Source organism: Aphelocoma coerulescens, chromosome 3, assembly GCF_041296385.1.
Source record: "Aphelocoma coerulescens isolate FSJ_1873_10779 chromosome 3, UR_Acoe_1.0, whole genome shotgun sequence".
In the NCBI taxonomy this organism is placed as follows: Eukaryota; Metazoa; Chordata; class Aves; order Passeriformes; family Corvidae; genus Aphelocoma; species Aphelocoma coerulescens.
Genome location: NC_091016.1, coordinates 75,840,233 through 75,861,816, shown reverse-complemented (window position 1 = coordinate 75,861,816; position 21,584 = coordinate 75,840,233). Strand labels below are relative to the sequence as shown.

At 39.5% G+C, this 21,584-nt stretch overlaps 2 protein-coding genes across 2 annotated transcripts; one reads left to right on the top strand and one right to left on the bottom strand.

The window, feature by feature from the left end:
* The first annotated feature begins 219 nt into the window (after positions 1-219).
* RWDD1 (RWD domain containing 1) lies at positions 220-11,161 on the top strand. The gene is made up of 7 exons (XM_069010934.1): positions 220-405; positions 2,065-2,130; positions 3,355-3,485; positions 4,500-4,643; positions 5,636-5,768; positions 6,931-6,993; positions 8,737-11,161. Exons 1-7 carry the CDS (start codon positions 333-335, stop codon positions 8,847-8,849), a joined length of 723 nt encoding a protein of 240 aa, XP_068867035.1. The 5' UTR covers positions 220-332; the 3' UTR covers positions 8,850-11,161.
* A 1,169-nt stretch (positions 11,162-12,330) lies between these two features.
* On the bottom strand, positions 12,331-21,557 carry ZUP1 (zinc finger containing ubiquitin peptidase 1). The gene is made up of 9 exons (XM_069010929.1): positions 21,178-21,557; positions 19,549-19,665; positions 18,505-18,614; positions 17,601-17,769; positions 15,920-16,108; positions 15,442-15,610; positions 14,643-14,794; positions 14,085-14,305; positions 12,331-13,049 (listed from the first exon to the last, which is right to left on the bottom strand). The coding sequence occupies exons 1-9, from the start codon at positions 21,473-21,475 to the stop codon at positions 13,002-13,004; spliced, it is 1,473 nt and encodes a 490-aa protein (XP_068867030.1). The 5' UTR covers positions 21,476-21,557; the 3' UTR covers positions 12,331-13,001.
* Positions 21,558-21,584: the final 27 nt, after the last annotated feature.

Below are 21,584 nucleotides of genomic sequence, written 5' to 3'. Positions count from 1 at the left end.
GGCAGCGAGTGCTGGAACTAACTGAGCAGTGGGCACCGCGATTGTGAAAACGACCGGGGGCGAGCCGAGCCGAGCCGACCCAAGCCAGCTCCGCACGCCCACCTTCCCTCCCGCGCCGGCAGCGGCACCGCCGCCCTCTCTCCCTCCCTCCCTCCGTCCGCCGGTGCAGCCCAGCCCAGCCCATCCCAGCGGCGGTATCCCCGCCTATCGCGAGCGCGAGGCATGCTAGGAAGGGCCGGGACGGCGCCGGGAGAACGCAGGCGCGGGCGGTGACGGGAGGGGGCGGCGGCGTCGCGGTGCGGTCGGCCCATGGCCGTGGGCGGCGGGCCACGATGACCGACTACAGCGAGGAGCAGCGCAACGAGCTGGAGGCGCTGGAGTCCATCTACCCGGACTCGTTCACGGGTGCGGGGCCGCGCTCGCAGCCGGCGTGCGGGCGGGGGGAGCGGGAGGCCGCGCCGGGGCTGCCGCCGGCCCCGCGGGGTTCGGAGCCGCGCGGCTTGGGTGGGTGCTCGGGATGCTGGTTCGCTTTCCCTGGCCGGGAAAAGCAGGGCGCTTGATGGCGCTTGTGGCCCGGTGCGAGGGTGCTGCCGGCGTGGGCAGCCGGTCCCGTGTGCTGGAAGGATGCTCTTCGGAGAAGCCTTTCAGAAGATGCGGCCCTAGGTGGGAATCGCGGAACTGGCTTGTGTGCCGACGGGTTTTCCTTTCTGGGAGCAAGCCTGTCGCGACCATAAGGCACGGGATGTTTTGGAGTGCTTAAAGGTGCTGTTTCCTCCGTAAATTATTACCACTACCTGCCTTATTCCATTGCAGGTGGAAAAAAGGCAAGCTTTAATTCCCTGGTGCAGCATGTTATATTGCTGAAACTTTGGTGTTGTGGATACATTGGTTCATCAGTTTTTCAGGATTTTCAATTTACCATCAAACAATCAAGATTATCTACCATGCCGGTGAATCCAACATGATTTTTGTATTCGGTATCCAAAGAATATTAACAGTGGAAAAATCGGGGCATTTTCTATTTCCTCCCTGCACAGTATCTACCCTGCCTAGAGTTCCACAGTATCTTACTTGGCAGTAACTTCACCACACAGACGTTTGCCAAGTACCATTGCCCATTGCTTCTACCTGAAAATCGTTTCAGGTTTCCAGTTTTATGTTAAAGATTACTTAAAGGTATATGAATTGATGGTCTCTGGTAGCTGGGGATGCTGGATATCTGATACTGATAGGGAAGTAATATTCTTTCATACAGCCTCTACTCTGATGGTTACTCAGAGTTATTGTTCACTCATTTAAGGTTTTTATGTCCAAGAGAAGAGGGAGGAATGAAGTAGTAATACCTTAGCAATTAGGCAGAATTCAGTTGATATTTGGAGAGCATGTACACTAATTTGGGCATAGGTTATAACAGTAATGCGGACCAGTCCTTAGATGGGGATATGGTCTGTAACCCACAATTGTGCAGTGAGGTTTTTAGCCTGTGAAACACAGGTCATCACTCTTGCTATGTTGTGTTGTCTATAACAGCTGTTTGGTGCCTGTCTTCTAGCTGCCTAATCACACACTTTCTTTCTAGTACATTGCTTGGTTAGTAGCATTTCTTACATTAAGCTGTCTTAAATATAGGTGCAGGCATACTGTAAAAATAGTCCAGAGTCAAGAGTGCACTGGGTGCTCATCAGACACATCTAATGCAGTAAAGCAAATTAGCTTTGGTAGTTCCCTGCACATAGTCACTGTGCTACCAGAAGTAGTTTGATTTGATTTGCACTTTCTGGAACAGTGAAAGTTCCAGAAGAGAAAGTTTTCCAAAAAGTGAAACTTCTTGGTGTTTTTTGATGATAGGTGGTCTCATTCAATGAGAACTCCAGGCATCGCATCATATGGAAAATAGCTGTTAATTGAAAAGTGTTATATTAATAGGTTAAAAAGGCCCTAAATACTGTATCAAGAGCTTATTTTATTCATCAGTCCTTGAGAAGTTCAGTTTTAGTGATGTGAAGAAGTAATTGTCTGATTTAAGGACTCTCTCCCTAACTTTTGCTGTTTTCCTTTGAACAGTATTGTCGGAAAAGCCAACAACTTTCACAATCACTGTGACATCTGAAGCTGGAGAAAATGATGAAAGTAAGTTGGTCAGGTCTTACTCAGAAACTTCTGTATATGTTCAAACCTAATTCTAACACCAACAGCTATGTATGCCTCCACTTAAACCCTTGTAGGGGCCTGATACAGCAAACATTCCTTAGCAAATATAGTTCAAGGATTTGGGTGATCCTTGTTCAGTTTGCAGAAATGTTATGCTCTCTCACTATAGGACTGCTTTCTGCTGAATCTCAAAGGCTTTGTAGCATAGCTTCAAAAAGTATGGGTTGACATCGTCCTTGTAGTAGCTTACAGACATGTTGTGGGGGAATTTTTTTTCTGGCAACTGTGCCAGCCACGTGGGAGAGTTGAGTCTGTGTGCTGGGATTGTGCAGCCCTTAAGGAACAGTTCCAGAGCAGAAGGCTGTGGGTCTCGAGTCCCTGTGTATTTGTTAAGTACCAACAATTGCGTGGGCACGTTGTAAGCAAGCCTTGCTCCAAGCAAGTTCAAAAGCTGCTATTCTGGATACTATAACAGAAGGAATAAACTGGTGCTGTCTTGTTTAGTTTTAAAGGAGTAAGTCCTGTTTAGAGCAGGTGTCTGTGTTGAAGAGACTGCTGTGCTGCTGAGAACAGTGAGTCTGGAACTAAAGGAAGGCTTCTCCCTGGTGTTCTGGGAGGATGTGTAAAAAGGAACTTGATTCTTTTTTGCCTTGTTTCCATGTTACCCTGGCTCTGGGCAGCTTCAGATTGAATGCATTTTTCTTAGGCAGTTCTCTCCTTAATAACTTCTACTGGACATAGTGTCTGTGTCCGCAGTGTGGAGCCCTGGAACCCAATACGGAGGTTGATACTCCAACGAGGCACACAGAATTTGAAGTGTTGATATGCTGAGATTTTCTCTAGTTCTGTTGTTAGGATTCTTCCCTGTTTTCCAGCTTTGAGTAGAATATGAGGGAGAAGAGATTACTGCTGTAGTACCCATCATACAGCAGAAGGTTCTTCAGTCTTACTAAAGACCTTTCAGACATGAGTAGGTTTTAATAGCTTGTGCAACTGTAAACTTCATCATCTTAATTTCTTTAACTCTTGGGTTATGTTTAAATCTGTTCATATTGTTTTAACATCTGTGTAAGAAGACTGTTCCTTAAAGGCGAGAATATTTTATATTCTATAATCTTTAGGCTGTTGATGCAGTAGAAAAATACACAACTAAAGTTATACAGCGTTATCACCATAAGAATATGTGGTTTTTTTATCTTGTAGCTGTCCAAACAACCCTTAAATTTACCTATAGAGAAAAATACCCTGATGAAACTCCACTGTATGAAATTGTCTCACAGGAGAATCTTGACGATAATGATGTCATGGACATAATAAAACTGCTAGAGCAGCAGGTAAGGAAAATGGAATATCTTCGTACAGCTTGATACCACTTCGCACTTTGGCTGGAATTTCTCTCTCAAATCAGTTGTTCTCTGAGGTGTCTGCTACTGATCTGAAACCTGTTCCATACCATAGGGACTGACTTTGAGGTTTGAGTTTGGTGAATGACATTATTGAGGTAAATTATGTTAATGAGGTAAGATATAGGGCTAATTCAGTATATGCAATAACATAGAATAATGAAATGGAAGTGCACTAGGGCTTCCCCTCTTTTCCACTTCTAGCTTAAGGTGAATTTTTTTCACTGTATATATATTTCATATATATTTATGAAAATAAGCCACGTCAGTTTTGTTTGGAAATATTAAAAAATGCCACATTGATTCTTTTTAATAACATAACTGTTTGGGGGGTGGGGTGGATCTCATCAGATGAGCCTTTGGGATCAGTGAGAATGCATTGTAAAGGAAAGAAGGAAGCACTTCTTTGGTTTCAGGAATTCCTGACAACTCCTCACTGCCTTTAAATTGCCATAATATGTTCAGTGGGCATTTTTTCATTTTCACTTTACTTCATATAACCTTCCTTCCATCAGCTGATGTTTTTTGGCTTTCCCGGGAAACTCACTTAAAAGGAGCATGTAAAAGGAATAAACTACTTCAGGAGAAGAAAGGTTCTGGGTGACTTGTCTCTTAGGATTTATGATATTCAAATTTTAGAGTTGTGTTTCTACTGTAGGTTTTGTTTTATTCATGAGAAAGCCTTTCAGAAGATGTCTGTAATGTGCTGATAACCTGAACACAAACGTTCATCTTTGTGTTTTGCTGCACACCCACTTGGGAATAACTACCTGGATTAACTGGCTGGCTGAATTTGAATTTTACAGTGAGCTTTTGTGACTGGTACAGAGTGTGTCAGCTGTGCCTCTGCATTTGCACAATATCCTGCTTTCTAAACGTATTTATGCATTTGGTTACTGAAGGTTTGAAGTTCTTGTGTTTAAAGTTGCCTTCTTTGTGTTGTAGGCAGAAGAAAATTTAGGAATGGTAATGATCTTCACTCTAGTCTCAGCAGTACAGGAGAAATTAAATGAAATAGTGGATCAAATAAAAACACGAAGAGAAGAGGAGAAGAAACAGAAAGAAAGAGAGGCAGAAGAAGAAGAGAAAGTATGTAAAATAATGTAATAATGTTTTCAACTAAAAAAGACTCTCTGCTTTTTTAAAATGCATTGGCTTGATGAAGGAGCAGTTCTCAGCTGCAGTGGGAAAGGAACAGCTATCCCAAAGATTATATAGTTGAAACTTAAGAAGATTGTTTAATGCATTTGAGTTATTTTTTTCCTTTTTTCTAAAGCAGTCTTTTTAGAGTCTAACTGCATGTTCACAGTCCCCTCTAGCATTACATCCTAAGGCAGGGATTTTTCCCAAACGAAATCAGATTTGCTGTAGACAGTTTTTTGTTGGCAGAAAGGAATGGGGAGCAAAAAAGGCTAGAATATGTCATGCTGCACACGGCCTCCATGGTTTGAGGAAGACTATGTTCCTTGGTAGACTAAGTGGATAGGGTGGAAGCAGTGGGACCAGTCTTCAAGACTGGTCTGCCCTCCTGTAGAATAGTTTTACCATTTGTGGATTGTGCTGTGATAAGGCCAACTAATGAGTCTTCACTCACTTCCTGAGAAATAGCTGGAGGGTGATGGGACTTGGAAGCTTCTGTATTTCTGGAAATGGCAAAAAAAAAATCTGAGAAAAAATAATCCTTTTTTTCCTGTTTCAACAAGGTAAAAGGGTTAATGTATTTTAATGGGCAATATTTCAGTTTAGATTGCACTTAAGGGTTGATAAGAAGTGCTGCCTACTTATTGATAAAACTTGTATTAGTGGGGAGCTGTGAACTATTGCACTTCGGGTCCAAAAGGAGTACGCAGGGTTCTTCCATGAGAGTTTACACCTCAGAATAGTTCCCTGAAGGGAGAGTCCCATGGCAAAAACTTTAAGAATGTGTTCTTTGTATATTCTCAGGATTAGGATTAATTTCTCAGAATACTTCACAGCAAGCAGTGCTTCTGGACTGTTGTAATTTAAATAATTAAGAGAATGCTCATCTTCACCTGTAGCTTTGCAAGTTGTGTTTGCAGCCTTGTTTTCTGTTCTTTCAGCAACGTTTTCATGGCACTCCTGTTACCATTGAGAATTTCCTTAATTGGAAAGCCAAGTTTGATGCAGAGCTCCTAGAAATAAAAAGGAAAAAGATGAAAGAAGAAGAACAGGCAGGCAAAAATAAGCTAAGTGGTATGTTTTAACACTGGTCGTGAAGTGTCTGCAGTAGTACTAGACGATAATGACAAGAGTAATTTTTACACAGATGATAGGTCTTGGCATCCTGCTCCATAGTCTGCATGGCTTAGCTTTGAATTGGTTCTCCTGTGATGCTGGATCTACTTTTTAACTTGATTACCTGAAAAAACATAACCAGTGTGGTCATGGTGTATCACTGTTCTGTTTTCTCCTCACTTCTGGCTAGTTTTGATGAAATTTGGCAGAGATGGAAATTTTAATGGTATTAAGTTTCATAAAAAGCTGTACAGGACAGGGGACATGCTTGATTCCTCTCTGAAGGGTATGCATTTAGGAATCTGCAAACATAACAGAAATCAGGCTTCTGGTTTTTCTGTTCTTAAAAGTATTGTTAGTATGTGGTGTCTGTTTTCCTCTATACAAATGTAGTTTATAGAAGCTTCCCTTTACAAAACCAAACCAGGCTTATTCTTGGATGTTATTAGTGTAATTCCAGGATTACCTTGGACCCCAACCAGTCTTGTTTGTGGACGCTTCCATAAGCAATGCAAATGTAGATGGAAGACAGGTGATTTACGTGGAAGGAGTCTTGAGCTTTTCTTCCTGTCCCTCCCAGTCAGAAAGGCTTCACTTTGTCTTCCGTGATGTTGCCTTCACAGCTCTGTGTGTGTGTGTGTGTGTGTGTAGGAGCTGGTGATTTGCGTGTAGATCCAAGTTGCTTTTTGAATGGGAGAATATATGGAAAAGGGTGAAGGAGCTAATTTCCTTCCCAGTTCCCACAGAGGATTTCTTGTGGAATGCAAGATGAAGACTAAAGCAATAAGGACTGAACACAGGCTGTGGGGTGTAAATTTTTCTGATTCCTATTGTTAAAGTCTTAATAACATTACAGTGACCCATTTCACATGTAAGAGGAGGAAACTTGTTGGCTTGGATGAATCCTGGCTGAATTAAAAAAAAAAAAAAAAAAAACAAACCAACAAAACAACCAGAATGGGGAGCTTACAGAAATGAGCAGTTAAAAAAAAAAAAAAAAGACTGCTAGAATTGGTTAATTTGAGAAGACTAAAATACATGTGCTGATTCTTGTTGCCTTAGGTTGATAATTGTTTCAGAACTGTACTTGCTTATGTATTATTTTTTATTTTATTTCTAGGCAAACAGCTGTTTGAAATGGATCACAACCTTGACACCTCTGACATCCAGTTCTTGGAGGAAGGTAAATTTTTATTTTATTCCACAACTGAAAGGCAGTGGCTTAAAATGGGTCAAAATTCCTAAGCAAAATTTTCTGACTTAACATCTTACATCAGAATCACTTCCACATTGGAAGAACTTTCTGAGAAGTACTGTTTTTCAGAGTGAACAGAAGTGATTTTAGCTTTTCTCAAAAACAAAAACTTTTCAAGATGATAAAGTGTATTTATTAGCAGCCTTGTGGTTGAGTTGATCTTATTTCCATTGCTTCTATTCAAATGAATGGACTGGGAGCAAAACCAAAAAAAGAAAAGCAAAAAACAAAACAAAAAACCCCAACTCAACCATGATTTTTGTTTTTTTCTTTTTTTTTCTAATAGCCAGCCTTCTCACCCCAGATTTCAGGCACAGGTCTTAAAAGTTCTGTCACCTTCTCTCTGAACCTCAACGCCAATAGTAAACATCTTGCAGGTCAAAATAAATGCTATTTGCTTCTGTGCAACACAGTTCTTCTTCCCAGTTTGTGCATATGTTCCTGTTACCTTACCTGAATACTGACCTGGTGCCAGATGGAAATTTTGTAAGCCTGTGCCAGAAAAATGTTAAACTTGGAAAACCAGTTGGAGATAAAGCATATAAAACTACTTACAGTAATATACCTATTTAATTTGCTGTACTGCTTTTTAGTATCCTAGTTTAAAATATCTGAGTTTTGAGGTAAGAGAGTCCTTTAATACAGCCACATGATGGTAGCACAAAATACAGGTGGAAAAGAGTCAAGATTTTTCTCAGCAAGTAACAATTTTAAAAAAAGTTTATGAATGTCAGTGAGCATGAACTTGAAAGGGTAGTAATGGGGAAGCTTAGTTTCTTTTACAGGGAATAATTTAATCTTGTCTTCCTCCAAAATACCTAAAGTGAAGATGGTTTGTTGATGGTACATTTGCCTGCCTCAAGGGAGGAGCAGACGAATACCTGGGCTCTGTGCCCAAATGATTCAGGATTAATACATTAATTTGTAATCCTGTTGCTACTGGTGAACAAAAACTCCCATTCTTATTGCTGGCTGCATTCTATCATAGATGCAGCAGGTTACTAACATTATTTTGATATTACAGTAGCATGTACTACTGTTTTTCAGAGGATAATGGCATTATCTTGTAAAGGTCCTTTGAAATCCAGTGAAATCGTAGAACCTTTATTTGGTGGCCAGAAGATGTCACTGTTGATACATAAAAATAAAATAGTAGGAGTCCTCAAGTTTTATCCTTAGGTCAGCAGCATCTCTTTCAGAAGAAAATGAGAGAGAAGGCAAAGCTTCATCTTGCTTGTAAAATTAAAATCTGAAATCAAATGTATGTATGTCAGCATATGGCGTGTAAGGGATTTTTTATGAACCCTATGCATTTATCTCACTGGGATAGCAGTAATTATTCCAGCAGTGAGGTCCTGAGCTCCTGCTTTGACTGTCCTGGGGAGAAAGGATCTCTGCTTCTGGTAAATGTAAATGTTAATTTTGTGTTCCCAGTGAATTCCTGCACAACATTTCTCTTGATTAGGTTTTGATGCAAGGGAAAAAAAAACTTCACTTTAGCTGTGAAAAGATAAAATATGGCATTTACTTTTCCATATCTGACGTATAAAAAACCAAGGAAGTTAGCAACCACCTACATTGAAGAACTAGTATGAAAAAGTCTTGTGTGTTTTGTTGTTGTTACTGTTTTCCTTGTTGCATGAAAATAAAGTATCTTTCTGTTCCTTACAGCTGGAAACAATGTGGAGGTTGATGAATCTTTATTCCAAGAAATGGATGATTTAGAATTGGAGGATGAAGAGGATGACCCTGACTACAACCCTGTTAATTTAGATAGTGATTAGAACTTGAACTGATTCTGTCATCAGTATGGACATACATAAGGAGAGAGGGGCAGGCAGGAAAGCCACAGCATCTGTGGTTTTAGTAATGTGTATTGTTTTTCTTTTTTCTTAATTTTTTTTTCCAAAGAAAAAACCAAAATATTTTAAATACAGGAGAATGGTCTTCTGATGACTTTCACTATAAATAAATTTACTTTAATATTTCAAATGAAAAATTTGAGAAATGTTGATCTGTCTGCAAACGCTTTTCTATTTTCTCTCATTTTTTTCCTTCTCACTTCTGTAATTGTCCTTTGAAGAGATGCAGCAACATGCAAGATGGAAAGATGTTACAGCAAGCACTAAACACACCTGCATCTGAATGCTGAGCAGCTGTTCTGCTGTCTTCCACCTGGGATAAACATGGGCAGCTTTGGTGAATAAAAGGGATCACATACTATGCAGTTACTTATTTTTTGTTTCTTCCTCCTGTGGAATTTTTTAATAATTCAGGTCAGTTCTGGTGCCCCAATTTATCAGCTGTAGATAGACAGCACTAGTCACCTTTGTTGTATAGCCTTATTAAAGTTTAATGGAAACCATTTCTATACAATTAGAGTAAAATTTTTTGCCATAGTCATGAATAATATTTTCAAAATGGCAAGTTCAAGTCAGTAGGGGAAAAATATCAGTGTTAAGTCCTCTTGAAGTTCGGTTGATTTGTTCAGCGAGGGTTTGGGTTTTTTTGAATGTCTGCATCAATGAACTTCTATGAAAAATCAAAACCCATCCTAGGAAGATCAGTTTGCTTTTGGCAGCAGACTGTGTTGAAACACTATGAGTGGAGTGCACATTACAGCACCAGGGTTTATAGAGTGCTTTATAGGTTTGAATGTAACTGGTGTAGTTTTGGAAGCATCTTGTTGGCAGCCTGTGAAGGTTAGCACAGAATGCAGTAAAGCTACACATCAACTTGGGGATGTTACCCAGCCTGCAGAGTTGCTTCTGGAGCTAACAGATGTTAGACTCCTCCCTTACCACCTCCAAAAAGCCCAAACACTGCAAGAACTGCAGTGTTTAAACATGCTGTGTTTGAAACTGCAGCGCTGGAAGGATGATGGTGTCAAGAGACAGCTTTCCAAATAGAGAGACAGGCACCTCAATGATTAAACACTGTGTGCTGAATTTTAAACACTGTTAGTAGACTGCCTTAACTGTGCCAGCTTCAATCTTTGAAGAGGGTTGCACTAAAGTGTCACATTGCTTAGAGGAATAATACATTTATTAATTTTAGTATTTGAAAATTCCATATTCAAAATGAGAAGTTTAATTACTGAAATAATTTAATGGTGTGCAAGTTTCTCTGCTCATACTGCTCGAGAACATCTGTTTAGGATGAGCTCCTTTAACCTGTTTTTTTTTCCTTTTTTTTTATTCAAGATGAATGAATTTCTAGTAGATAGAAATAAGTGTTCAAGTACCCTGTAAATACTTTTATAAATTAACCATGTGCCTTTGTTCCTACTGTCCTCCCTTTGATCTTTTTAATTTTGGCTACTAAGAACTCTAGATAAGCATCTAGGTCTCAATGATAATGTTGTATGTTTCAAAGCAATAAGCAGGATCTGTGCTCCAGCAGAGTTACCAAATACATTAAAAACGTAATGAGCTAATGTGATATTAAAGAGTGTCTTTTCCAAAGATACAGTTGGATTGAAAACTTCATAGTTACTACATCCAGCTTCCTGTGTAATTGCTAGGATGCTTTAAAATGCTCTTCAGCACTGAACTTTATTTATTTCTGGTATGTCTTATTCACTTGCATAAAACCCCATTTAATTCCTAAGGCTGCTTTCCATTTTTAGCTACGTTTAAAACTGGCGCTTTTTCATAAAAGGAGTGAATTGGATCTCTTTAAATTTGGACTGAATCCAAGAATGCTGTGTCGTCTGTGCAAATGTGGTAAGCAGAAAATTTTCCAAGCAGATCACTGATAAGTCATCTACATACAAAAGAAAGTTTCTCATGAATTTTATTGCTAGAATTTCTTTTCTAGTCTGTTTTCACACTAACATATTTATTGGTTTTCATGCAGAGAAAGCTTAAAAAAAGTTAAAATTATGTAAAACAAGTTAAAACATGAAAATGTGTTTTTGCTGTTATATTTCAAAGCAGAGGAAATAATAAGCGTTGAAGTGACAAAAAATTGCATAAAGTCTGTTCCTCCAGGTATTTGGAAGAAGTTTTAGTGACTCAATCTGAACTGCAGATTTGTTTTAGCTTTGTTAGCAATTAACATCTGTGAAATAAAAGGGAATTTGACTGAGAGTAAACTTGGCTCTATGTGTGTGTTACTTTGCTGAAGTGAACAGAGTGAAGGGTTTTTTTGGTGGAAAAAAATTTAGGTGGGATATTTAAATTTGCATATGTACTTTGGATTTGAATAAAATCCCATTCATAAACTTTTACAGAACTACAGTAATTTAAAATCGTGGTGCTGACAACCTTTCTGGTATATTGTTCTTAACTGCCTCAGTCCAATGCATGCACTGTAAGGCACGGAGAGAGGCAAGAGTAAGTTGCAACACTGCACCTTGACCAGAATGAATTTACTTTTGAACATGCTGGCTGTTTTGAATAGTTGGTGCCTGAGCTCTGTTAAAATTCAGATGGTGCCTACCACATGAAGATGCTGTGGGTAAAATTTCAAGCATGCTGCAAAGCCTAGGATTTTGCATCCAAATTATGATTGCATTATTGGCATATTGTCTTTTCTTTCCTTCCATCTATTTCATATGCATTACAGACCAGGGCTAATAAGGGAGCTGATAGTCCCCCAATTCCCAGGAACTCTGGCCCCAGTCTGAGCCCCCTCTACTGTCCTAAAGTATTTAAACCTTACACAGCTCAAAGGCTTCTACATACCTGCTGAATGTATTTGCATAACTATTTAATTTCATGCATACTTCAAAAAAAAAAAATCAGTGATTTATGGGTTGTAATATCTTTACATGTGCATGTGCTTCACTACTTCCAGAAATGACAAGTTCTTATTGCCAGAGCACATTAAACATGAGAGAAACAGGTTACTGGTAAGGCTCTTACACTTGTATTTAAGTGTCAGTGTAGAAGAGTCTAAATGAAAGGGATGTATCTAAGCTCCAGTTACAATAACTGGATGCTCTGGCATGATACAGCTGCTCAAGCAAAGATAGCCTATGCTACCTGCAACACTCTCCACCATCCCTCCCAGCCTCCAGCTACCCGTCTGGAGGGGCAGGGCTCTTATATTCAACTAGAGCAGCACGTTCTAGGTACAGTAAAGTGCCTCAAATGCCCAAGATACCTGTTTCAGCAGACAGCTCCAGTCTCTTAAATGGCATTAACCCTGCACAACAGAGCCCCTAGTCAAAAGGCACGTTCAAATGTCCTTTTGGGATATACATTATAAAACGTACAAAAAGTAGAAATTTTTGAAAAAGGATGAAGATGGAATAAACACTTTTAAAAAATATATTAATTTTATTCATTCATGATACAAAAGGAATATTTTCTTCCTCTACCCCAAATTGTCTTGCACACCACCTGAAGCACACACACTCTACTCTGGACACCGCTTTCTTAGAGCTCTTAGCCAATGCCAACACTGCTCCACCTCCTAAGCACACGTGTTCATGTTTAAAAGTGATACATCTAGAGAAGCCAGCTAACTGACAAGAAGTTCACTAGTAAACTAATCCCTGGTGGAACACACTGAATTGTGAAGAAACAGAAGACTGGTCACAGTGGCAGAACAAACGCACTCACAGAGGTAAACCATGACCAGGAACTCCAATTAAGTAGCTCCATAGTACCTTTATCCACTGCTCACTGACAATAGTGCATAACTTGCTACAAGACAGTAGGTGATGCTAATTTAAGCAACTAAGAAAATAACACATTTTCTGGTAAGACAAGGAACGCCATACTTCAGAGTTACAGTTGTATCAGGATGCCAGAGTTTTGACTGAACACAAAAACTACAGGTTTACTCCAGTGTTGTCCTTCCTCAGAGCTCCCAAGCATTTTTAGAGACATAGTTTAAGTCTAAAAATTGTTGAGTTAGGGTCCACAGTCCAGCAGTTTAATGTTTTGCACCCAGCAAGTTCCAAAAGCAGGTTACAAAGGTATCCTTTAAGGTATCTTCTCTGATGTTAAGACCTGAGAAGCATGGCAGCGAGCCTAAAAATAGGTGGGGAGAGAGGAAAAGAAAGTACTTTAATTAACGAAACCGGCACTTTAAAAAACTTCTTCCAAATTAGTAGTTTAGCAATCTTAATGAGTATAAGAGGTTACGTTTCATCTTAATTAAATGGGAGCTTCCAAGACAACACTAAACAACTGGTATTTTTAAATATAAATCAAATCTTTGAAAAGAAGAAAAATAAAGTGGCAAACCAAAAAAATTGAACACCACCCAGCCCTGTGAAATCCCAAACACATTTTTTTCACTGACTGCTGAATTTTAAGGCTTTTTCCAGTAGGAGGAGAGGATGCCCATGTTTCACTGATATTTCTGACATGTTCAGGGCCAGAAAACACTTCATACAATACCTCATTTCAACATACACATTAAATATAGCTGAGCTAGTGATTCAGTTGCCAGTTATTTCGTAGTCTAAATAAAAGTGTGTCCTGAAGCTTGAACATGCTGAACAGTGCTGATAAGACACCACAGAATTGGAACATGGGTCCTCAGAATCAATTTGTTAGTGTAGGAAAGAAAAAAGCTTCAGAAACAAAAACCATATCTGGCACTCAGCTGAAAACTTCTAAGGTCTTAAAAAAGGTAAAATGCCCAAAGTCAAGCACATGGATAAGGTTTATAAAAATTTCAACAGCTCAAACCTCTGAACGTAATTTTGCACTATGAGTGTTTGTAAATAACATACATGCTCACAGTTATTTAAGAGAATACACTGTAAAAAAATGAAAAGTTTAAAAAAGCCTAATTTACACCTGCAAACAGCTGAAAGCTTCATACAAGACTTAGAATCTTTGTCAGTTGCATCAAGGTGGCAGCCATTTATATGCAAAATGTTTTTGGTTTTGATATCCTGGGATTATATAAGCAGAAAGCAGGAGAGAAAGAGAAAGAGAACAAGGAAAGTGGATGCAAAAAATCCACCATGCAACCATATATGCATATGCATTCAAAGAAGAGATGCAGATGGTCTTAAATTTTCACAAACACAAACTGTTCTCTGAGATACTTACAGCTTTCTCTTCCAAAGAGAGCACCCCATCTACAGCCACTATCTGGTATTGCTTTTCTTTTAGGCTACCCACAAATTTCCGAAGTAGCTTGAGACCAGTTCCATCACTGTTTTGTTTCAGCAGTTTCTGCATTTCTTGGGAAGAACATCCCGGGTCAAACAGTAGCAAACATAAGCTTTTGTTCTTCTTCTCTTCTATTCCAACAACAGTACGACTATGACCTAATACCAAAACAAAGTTTCAGTACTTTAAAAACACATAAATCCCATTTACTTCCTTATAACATACGACTGATTTTCAGATCAAGGAAGGCATTACTCAAATTTTAAGAAGATAGTTATAAGAGTACATGTCAAAAAGTTGAGATCCCAATCACATTCAGCTCTTCCATCCAACAAAAATACAAACTTTATAATGTTGCTCTTACTAAATAGGAAAATTACAGGAAATAAAGTCATACTTTCAATTCAATGAAGAACTAAAAAATGGTGCTCTGAACTGCAGTACGTATAAAGAGAGATAGAGAATACTAAGAAACCAGCATATTGTGACACTGACCTTGATGTTGCAAGTAGATAGGTGGTTTGGAAGTACACACCACCTTTGCACCACCTTCATTATCTGTAGAATAGTAATGCAAAATCCACTCAAACAAACGAGGGTGTGTACCCATAGGGCCAGTGGGTTTGTGAAAGTCAATGATTTGGCACCTGCAAAACATTGAGAATGAAAACAACAATATAATTTCAAGCAGGTTGCTTGTTAAACCAATTTTTTCACCGCTGGGTCCCTTCCTCCTGCACCAAGTGGTCCCTACTACTTTTTTACTTTTTAATACAGGAGGAGGGGACACATAATTACAAAGCAACATAACATGTACTGTCCCAAACTGGAAAATTTATTACATAACGAAGTAGTTACACTATTCAGTCTAACAAGAACTTGTGAAACTTGCAAAAATTAATGTCACATTTTTTTGTATGTGATACACATACACTAGAGAATCCAGTTAAAAGCCATAGAAAACAGCTGAAATTCAGATTCTTCTTGAGAAGAAACTTTTAGAGAAATGAAGTTTTTAATCAATGCTTTAACTTACGCATATATGGCATAATTCTGCATCAAGTCTCAATGAGCTAAGCAGTTACTCAGTTTACGTATGTCCTGTAAGTAGTTATATGTACCTACAAGTAGTTATACAGCTTCATGCTGCATTAAATCAGATCTGTTTATATATTAGTTAAATTTAGTCACTAAGGTGGCTTTGTCATCACACAGTTGGAAATTCTAAACTTTAAAGGTACAGCACTTAAATCAGCTGTTGAGAATAACAACAACAACAACAAGCAATATTTACTTTATCCTGAGACTGGTTAACAGTGAATAAATTTCACATGCTCCTATCCATGCTTTGGAACCATGTAATCTGTTGTTGAAGTGAGATGCCCCATGAGGATCAAAACCTTCTCTCCAGGCATCTTCAATCATGGACTGAATCTTTGGTATACTAGGAATTAGCGTAGTACCTGGAACAGAAAAGCTTTTGAATTGTTGTTACAGGGATTGAAATAGTCTATTAATTAAAAATATTCAGTTTCTTTTATAAGAGGCAGTTGATGTTACAAAGATGCACCAAAAAGACCAAAGGTAAAACTTTAACCATATCATGTCTTGCCAGTATTCACCTCTGACTCTTTGACATTAAGTTCCAGTGGTGTAACAACCATTTAATAGGTACCATTGACCATGTAAGACTTGCTGTGTAAATGAAAAGGCAAAACATCAGTCAGCAGGTTGTCATCCAAGGTACGTGGAACAAACATTTTGTTTAATACCTCTCAGGCAGTCATTGTAGAAGCTGTTTTGCAACAGTGAGGAAAGGAGCATTTGGAAATTCCTGTAACCACAACCCCAGCCTCTGTCGCCCAAAGATGAGTGGAAGTGATCTACTCCTGCTGACAGCCACACATGTCTCACATCTTTGCTCTCATTCTGATAGTACTTGCACAATGCTTCAATTACTCCTAAAGGAAGACAAAATAAAAGGTTTATCTGTAAAATGAACTATACAATCTACCAGAAGAGTCCTTCCCCAACTTGGAACAGATATAGATTAATACAATTTATTTTAAAACTTCTATGTGACCCTATGCTACATTTAGAACCCAAGTCACAGAACTGCACCTATTTCATTTCAGTGGTCTTTACTTTGATGAATTTATGTACTATGAAGCTTTCAAAACTAAACCTATTTTTTAACTATTGCTATACAATGATTATTTTAAATTAAACAGCTTGGACTAAATTATAAACTGTGATAATCACAGGAACTATTATAATGATACAGAAAAAGTATGTCACCAATAAAGCATTCCTATGCCCCTGCAACCTCCAGTACAACAACCCCTTAAAAACATGGCAATACTTATGCATACTATGTAAATTTTTTATTTCCCCCAACTTATTTTTCTTGGAGAAACTAAGAGGGAAAAAAAAAAAAAAAAGAATTGCACTTCTTGAGAATTGAACTGTAAACTACTGAAAATTGAACTTGAGAATTACTGGAAATATTTTAAAATAATCCTCCTGCAGGATATTCCACGATCTCCTTTGTTACATGAAAGAATATGCTTGGGAATGCTTTCTCCAATTCATATATGTAAATCCTCTAAGCCTCTTTATTGCCATGCTGTTGTGAAGAGAATTATTCCATAGTCACCACAAATTATTTTCTAAGAACCTTTCTGAAATCTAAATCATTACCAAGAATGAAAACTTTGAGTTATTTCCATGCAATCCATTTGACAGATGAAATTTTATTTTACCTGTCAAGAACCAAGTGGATATTTTGTAAGCCAGAACCACTAGCAGTAGGCTAAAAGACCTTTGAACTGTGGTCTTGGAAAGTAAAGACAAGGGAGCCTTTTGAAAGGAACACAGAAATCCACCTGCCCTGTGTTTTTGCACCAACCATAAAACATTTAAAAGAAGATGCATCAAGTAGATGTCTACTCCTTGAAGTCCTCTCTTGGACTTTGTAATCAGATGAACACTGTGCTTACCTGCAACCAGCTTGCACAATATAACAATTAACAGAAACACAAGACAAAAAGCTGCTGTAAATTTGAACAGCTACACTGGATTAGGAACCAATGAGTGCTAATCAGTAAACAAGCATAGAGTCAAGGGCAACCAGCTTGTAATAAGACATTTGCATCTTCTGATACATACTGCACTTGTGCCCTTAACCAGACAACTTGGTTCCAAGGTTACATTAAAAAAAATACCAACAAAAAAACAGCCTTCAGGTTAGAATACAGATCAAAGTATACTAAGCCTTAATTTCCTTATTAGTTTAGGACTATAACAATATAGATTGATCCAGAAAATAAGGTTTAGAGCTAGGACACAACCAACACTAAACAATGATTTATATGTTTTGTTAAAGACTGGTTTGGTCACTACAATCTAGGTCTAGAAAATACAGTTTTAGTTGTATAATTTCACCATCTTTACCTGAGGTTTTTGTTTTCCCATCATCTATACCAGAAGCCAGACTTTCCATCATGTCAGCTTTTCTCTTATGATATTCAAAGGGCTGCATCCTTCCTCTATCAACTTCTCTTTCCATATTCCTTAGAAATTGCTGCTTGAAGCCACCAGAATTATCCAAGCCATACTGTCTCTGTTAGGGATGGAATGTGCATGATTTAAATCACATTTTTAAAATTCATCTTTTGTGCATGCAGTTTCTCAAAATCACTATCAGTACCTTTTAAAGATGGTGAGACATAAAAAATTCAGAATTACACTTATTTTAGAGCTGAAGACCAAGCTTCATTCCTGAATATGAATGTGGGACTAGGAAAGCCACACCTGGAAGAGCAGGCACATCCCTCTCCTCCCTCTTTGGCAGAGCCACTGGCACAGAGGCAGTCTGGCAAGGAGGTAGTGAGAGTGGGAAGTGAGTTACCAGGGCTGCAAGATGGGAGACAGAGGGAAGCAGGACCATGAGCAGGTGATGGTATTCAGGTAGAGGACAGCCATTCTGGCAGGGAATATGCCCCAGGCTGCATTGCAAGGCAGAGATCTAGAGCTGGGTGGAGCACAGGCAGCAGGTGTGCTGGGAGAGCAGAACACCAAGCACAGGGAGCAGCCAGCCCCATCCTGAACCAGCACCACTCAAAACAGTAAAGCCAAGTAGCTCAAGGCTGTCATGTCCAGTACCTCTGCCAGGATCAGCATTGCCATGAGACTGAATTTGCTTCCAACCCACCCCTGCACCATTACCTCAACACAGACTATGTGACTTGCACAGGTCTGATTTGGTAAGACCATTCCAGGACATTACAATTCCAAGATACTCAGCTTCTAAAGGCACAACTGTTTGTAAGTTTACCATTTAGAAACAATAGCATACCTGCAGCTTTTTAAATTCTTCCCTCTCTCGCTTCTCTTCTTCTGATCTCTGCCGTTCATCTTCTTCAGTTTGGAGTCGCTGAGCCAGCTCCAGATCTCTCATGTTTCCACCTACCCCAGAGTAACATTCCAAAGTGGTCAGGAGCTTAGTAACACTTTGAGGGATCATTTGTTTAATTTTTCAAGATTCCTTTCTAAGCAGACATACGTAAACACGACTGGGCATTAATTTCAGGAGATGCACCCCATATTATTTTGAGCTATTAGCAATGAACACTGAACAGGACTGACTGCATTCAGTCTACCAAGACTCAGACTCTTGACTTGGACAAAGTTTATGCAGTTACTGGAGCAATTACTTGGCAAATACTGCATGTACCTCTACCACTGAGAAGACAGTTTTGTTTACAGTGTTTCACTTCACTGTTAGCAAGAAGTCACAGTTCCTTTATTACCACACTTGTTAGCTTCTAGGACCATTGCCAGCAGCCTCAAAAGGAAGTGACAAAAATTCACAATCAGAAAACTGAACAGGGAATTGCTAGGATTCTGTTAGCTATATTATAAAATACAATTAATTTTGATTTTTTACTTTAACGCTACAACTAATGAATCAGCAAATTATTTGCAGAAAAGAATTGAGAAAAAAAAAAAAGTTTTCATAAGCTATCAATTGTCAACTCATCACAGTGGAACATGCCATTGTAAACTCCATCTATGTAAACCTTCTATAGAGCTAGAAAAACAAATATGTAATGCTGGTGTCTTTTAAACATTTTTTGCTCTAAGTTTTTCTTTTGGCTAACATGCAGTTCATTTACTTAACAACCACGCATAGACAAAGATTTCTTTTAGCATGGTAATTAAGATGAGCACTTGGGCAAGTGATACGACCTAACTATGTTAACCTCACTATACACGGGTCCAGTTCCCTTTAAATACAGAAATATTTATTTTAAATTTTATGTGAGATTCTATACTACAACCTGCAAATATTTGCAAATGCTTTCAAGTATTATTATCAAGCCTGTATCCTTTCATGTACCTTCTAAAAAGCTATGTTCCTCTAAGTGTAAATCCACGTGTTCTTCAAGAATCTGAATGTTTGTACAGGTAAGTCTACACATAGGACATTCATATAGCTGTTCACCATTTCCTGTGTCTGAAAAAGAAATGCAGTTTCTTGATTAATGCAATTCCTGTGGTTTTTGTGAGAATCATCCCCTGATTGATATACAGCCTAAGACATATACACAGTAATGAAGTTTGTGTTGCCATTAAAATTCCCCAGTTAAAGGCAGCAAATTCTACACAGCTGTTACTCTCCTAACCACTTAAGAATTTGTATCTAAATATGCAAAAATTTTAAGACATATTTTTCTTCTTTCAATTAAGTTTTTCCCCATTTTGCTTGCAGATCACAATTTGCTATGGTAATGTATGTATCAAGAAATGCTTAGACTGAAATACCAAACCATTAATAAAAAGACAGTTCTGCTAACAGAAGAACATTTGCTTACAAAAATTTAACATTCACGTAATAACAGAGCAGTTGGTGGGCTGAAAGAAAAAAAAGTGCTGCCATTCTTATTTTGCTGGTCTTCCTGCATTTCCTCAAATAATGTTCTTTCTGCAGTTTTAGTATTATTATTGAGGGTACCACATAGTATAGGTAAAGTTCAAAAGGATTTTTAGAGATCATACAGTCCCTGGTAGAATGGCCAAATTAAATAGAGTCAGTTACACACACACAGCTTTTCCCAGTCATTTTTTTTTTACAATTCCAAGTATAGACTCTCCACAAACTCCCCAGAGAACATATTCTAGTGTTTGGCCATTCTCACAGTAAAAAGAAGTGTTCTTGCATTTAAATGGCACTCCTCGAGTTTTGATTTGTGCCTGCTGCTTGTTGTCCTGTCACTGGGAACCACAGACAAGTGCCCGACTCCATCTTTACTGCTGTCCTCTTGAGTCCCTAGATTTTATCTGCACCTTCCTCGGTTCACAAAGCATAAGAATTAATATCTTGTGTTAGCAGTTTCTGGAAGGCATTTGTCCCAGCTAAATGTTTATGGCTGGTTGGAAGAAAACTTCGTGGTATAATCATCTAAATTCACCAGCAGCATTTAAGGTAACGCTGCAAACATGCTAGTTTTCTGAAATACGCTAAATACATAAAAAATCAAAACACTCTTAAAACAACTGTTTTTAAAGTAGAAACTGGCATGCAGGCAAGTAAATTATTCAACCTCTGTTTTATTTGCACCCATGGAAGTAAAGTGTTCAATGCAACGACCTCGGGATGGGATGGGTGCGTTGTGGATTTGTTAATAAGAACATTTTAATCACAGATTATGCGGTGCGGTTGATTGCACTGGCACATTTTGCATCCTAATTATCGTTTATCTAGTCCGTATGCATAGCTTGCTACATCACAAACGCTAGTCTTCCAGGCGTATTACTCACTAGCAGAGATGCCACATTTAAGTTCCTGAAATAACTACCAGTAACTTCGGCCAGTTAGTCAAAATAAAATTCTGATTCACGCCTGAAATAAAACACAGTATCTAAATACATAACTATTTCCTTTGCTCCAGCTTTATCGCCGGCCGGTTCTCCGTAGCCACCCCCGATGCCCGCGGGAGCATCCCCCCCGCCTCCCGCCGCCGCTCACCTCCGCCCGGGGCGCCCAGCAGGTGCCCGTGCCGCGCCCTGACGTGCTCCTCCAGCTCCCGTCCCGCCGCCTCCCCGCAGAACGGGCACTCGGGCGGTGCCTCGGGCCGGCGGCAGCCCGGCGGGCCCGGCTCCGGGTGGGCCATCTCGATGTGCCGGCGGAGCTCGTCGCAGCCCGCGGCGGTGGCGGGGCAGAGCGGGCAGCGGGGCTGGCGGCGGCACAGGGACGGGCGACGCAGGTGCCGCCTGGCCGCCGCCTCGCAGGGCAGCGCCTGCCCGCACACGTCGCACAGCACCATCGGGGCGCCGCGGGCACCGAGCTCCCGTCCCGGAGCTCCCTTCCCGCCCAGTGCGCCTCGCGCCCCGCCCCCCGCGCGCACTTCCCGCCGGGAAGCGCCGTTCCCCGGG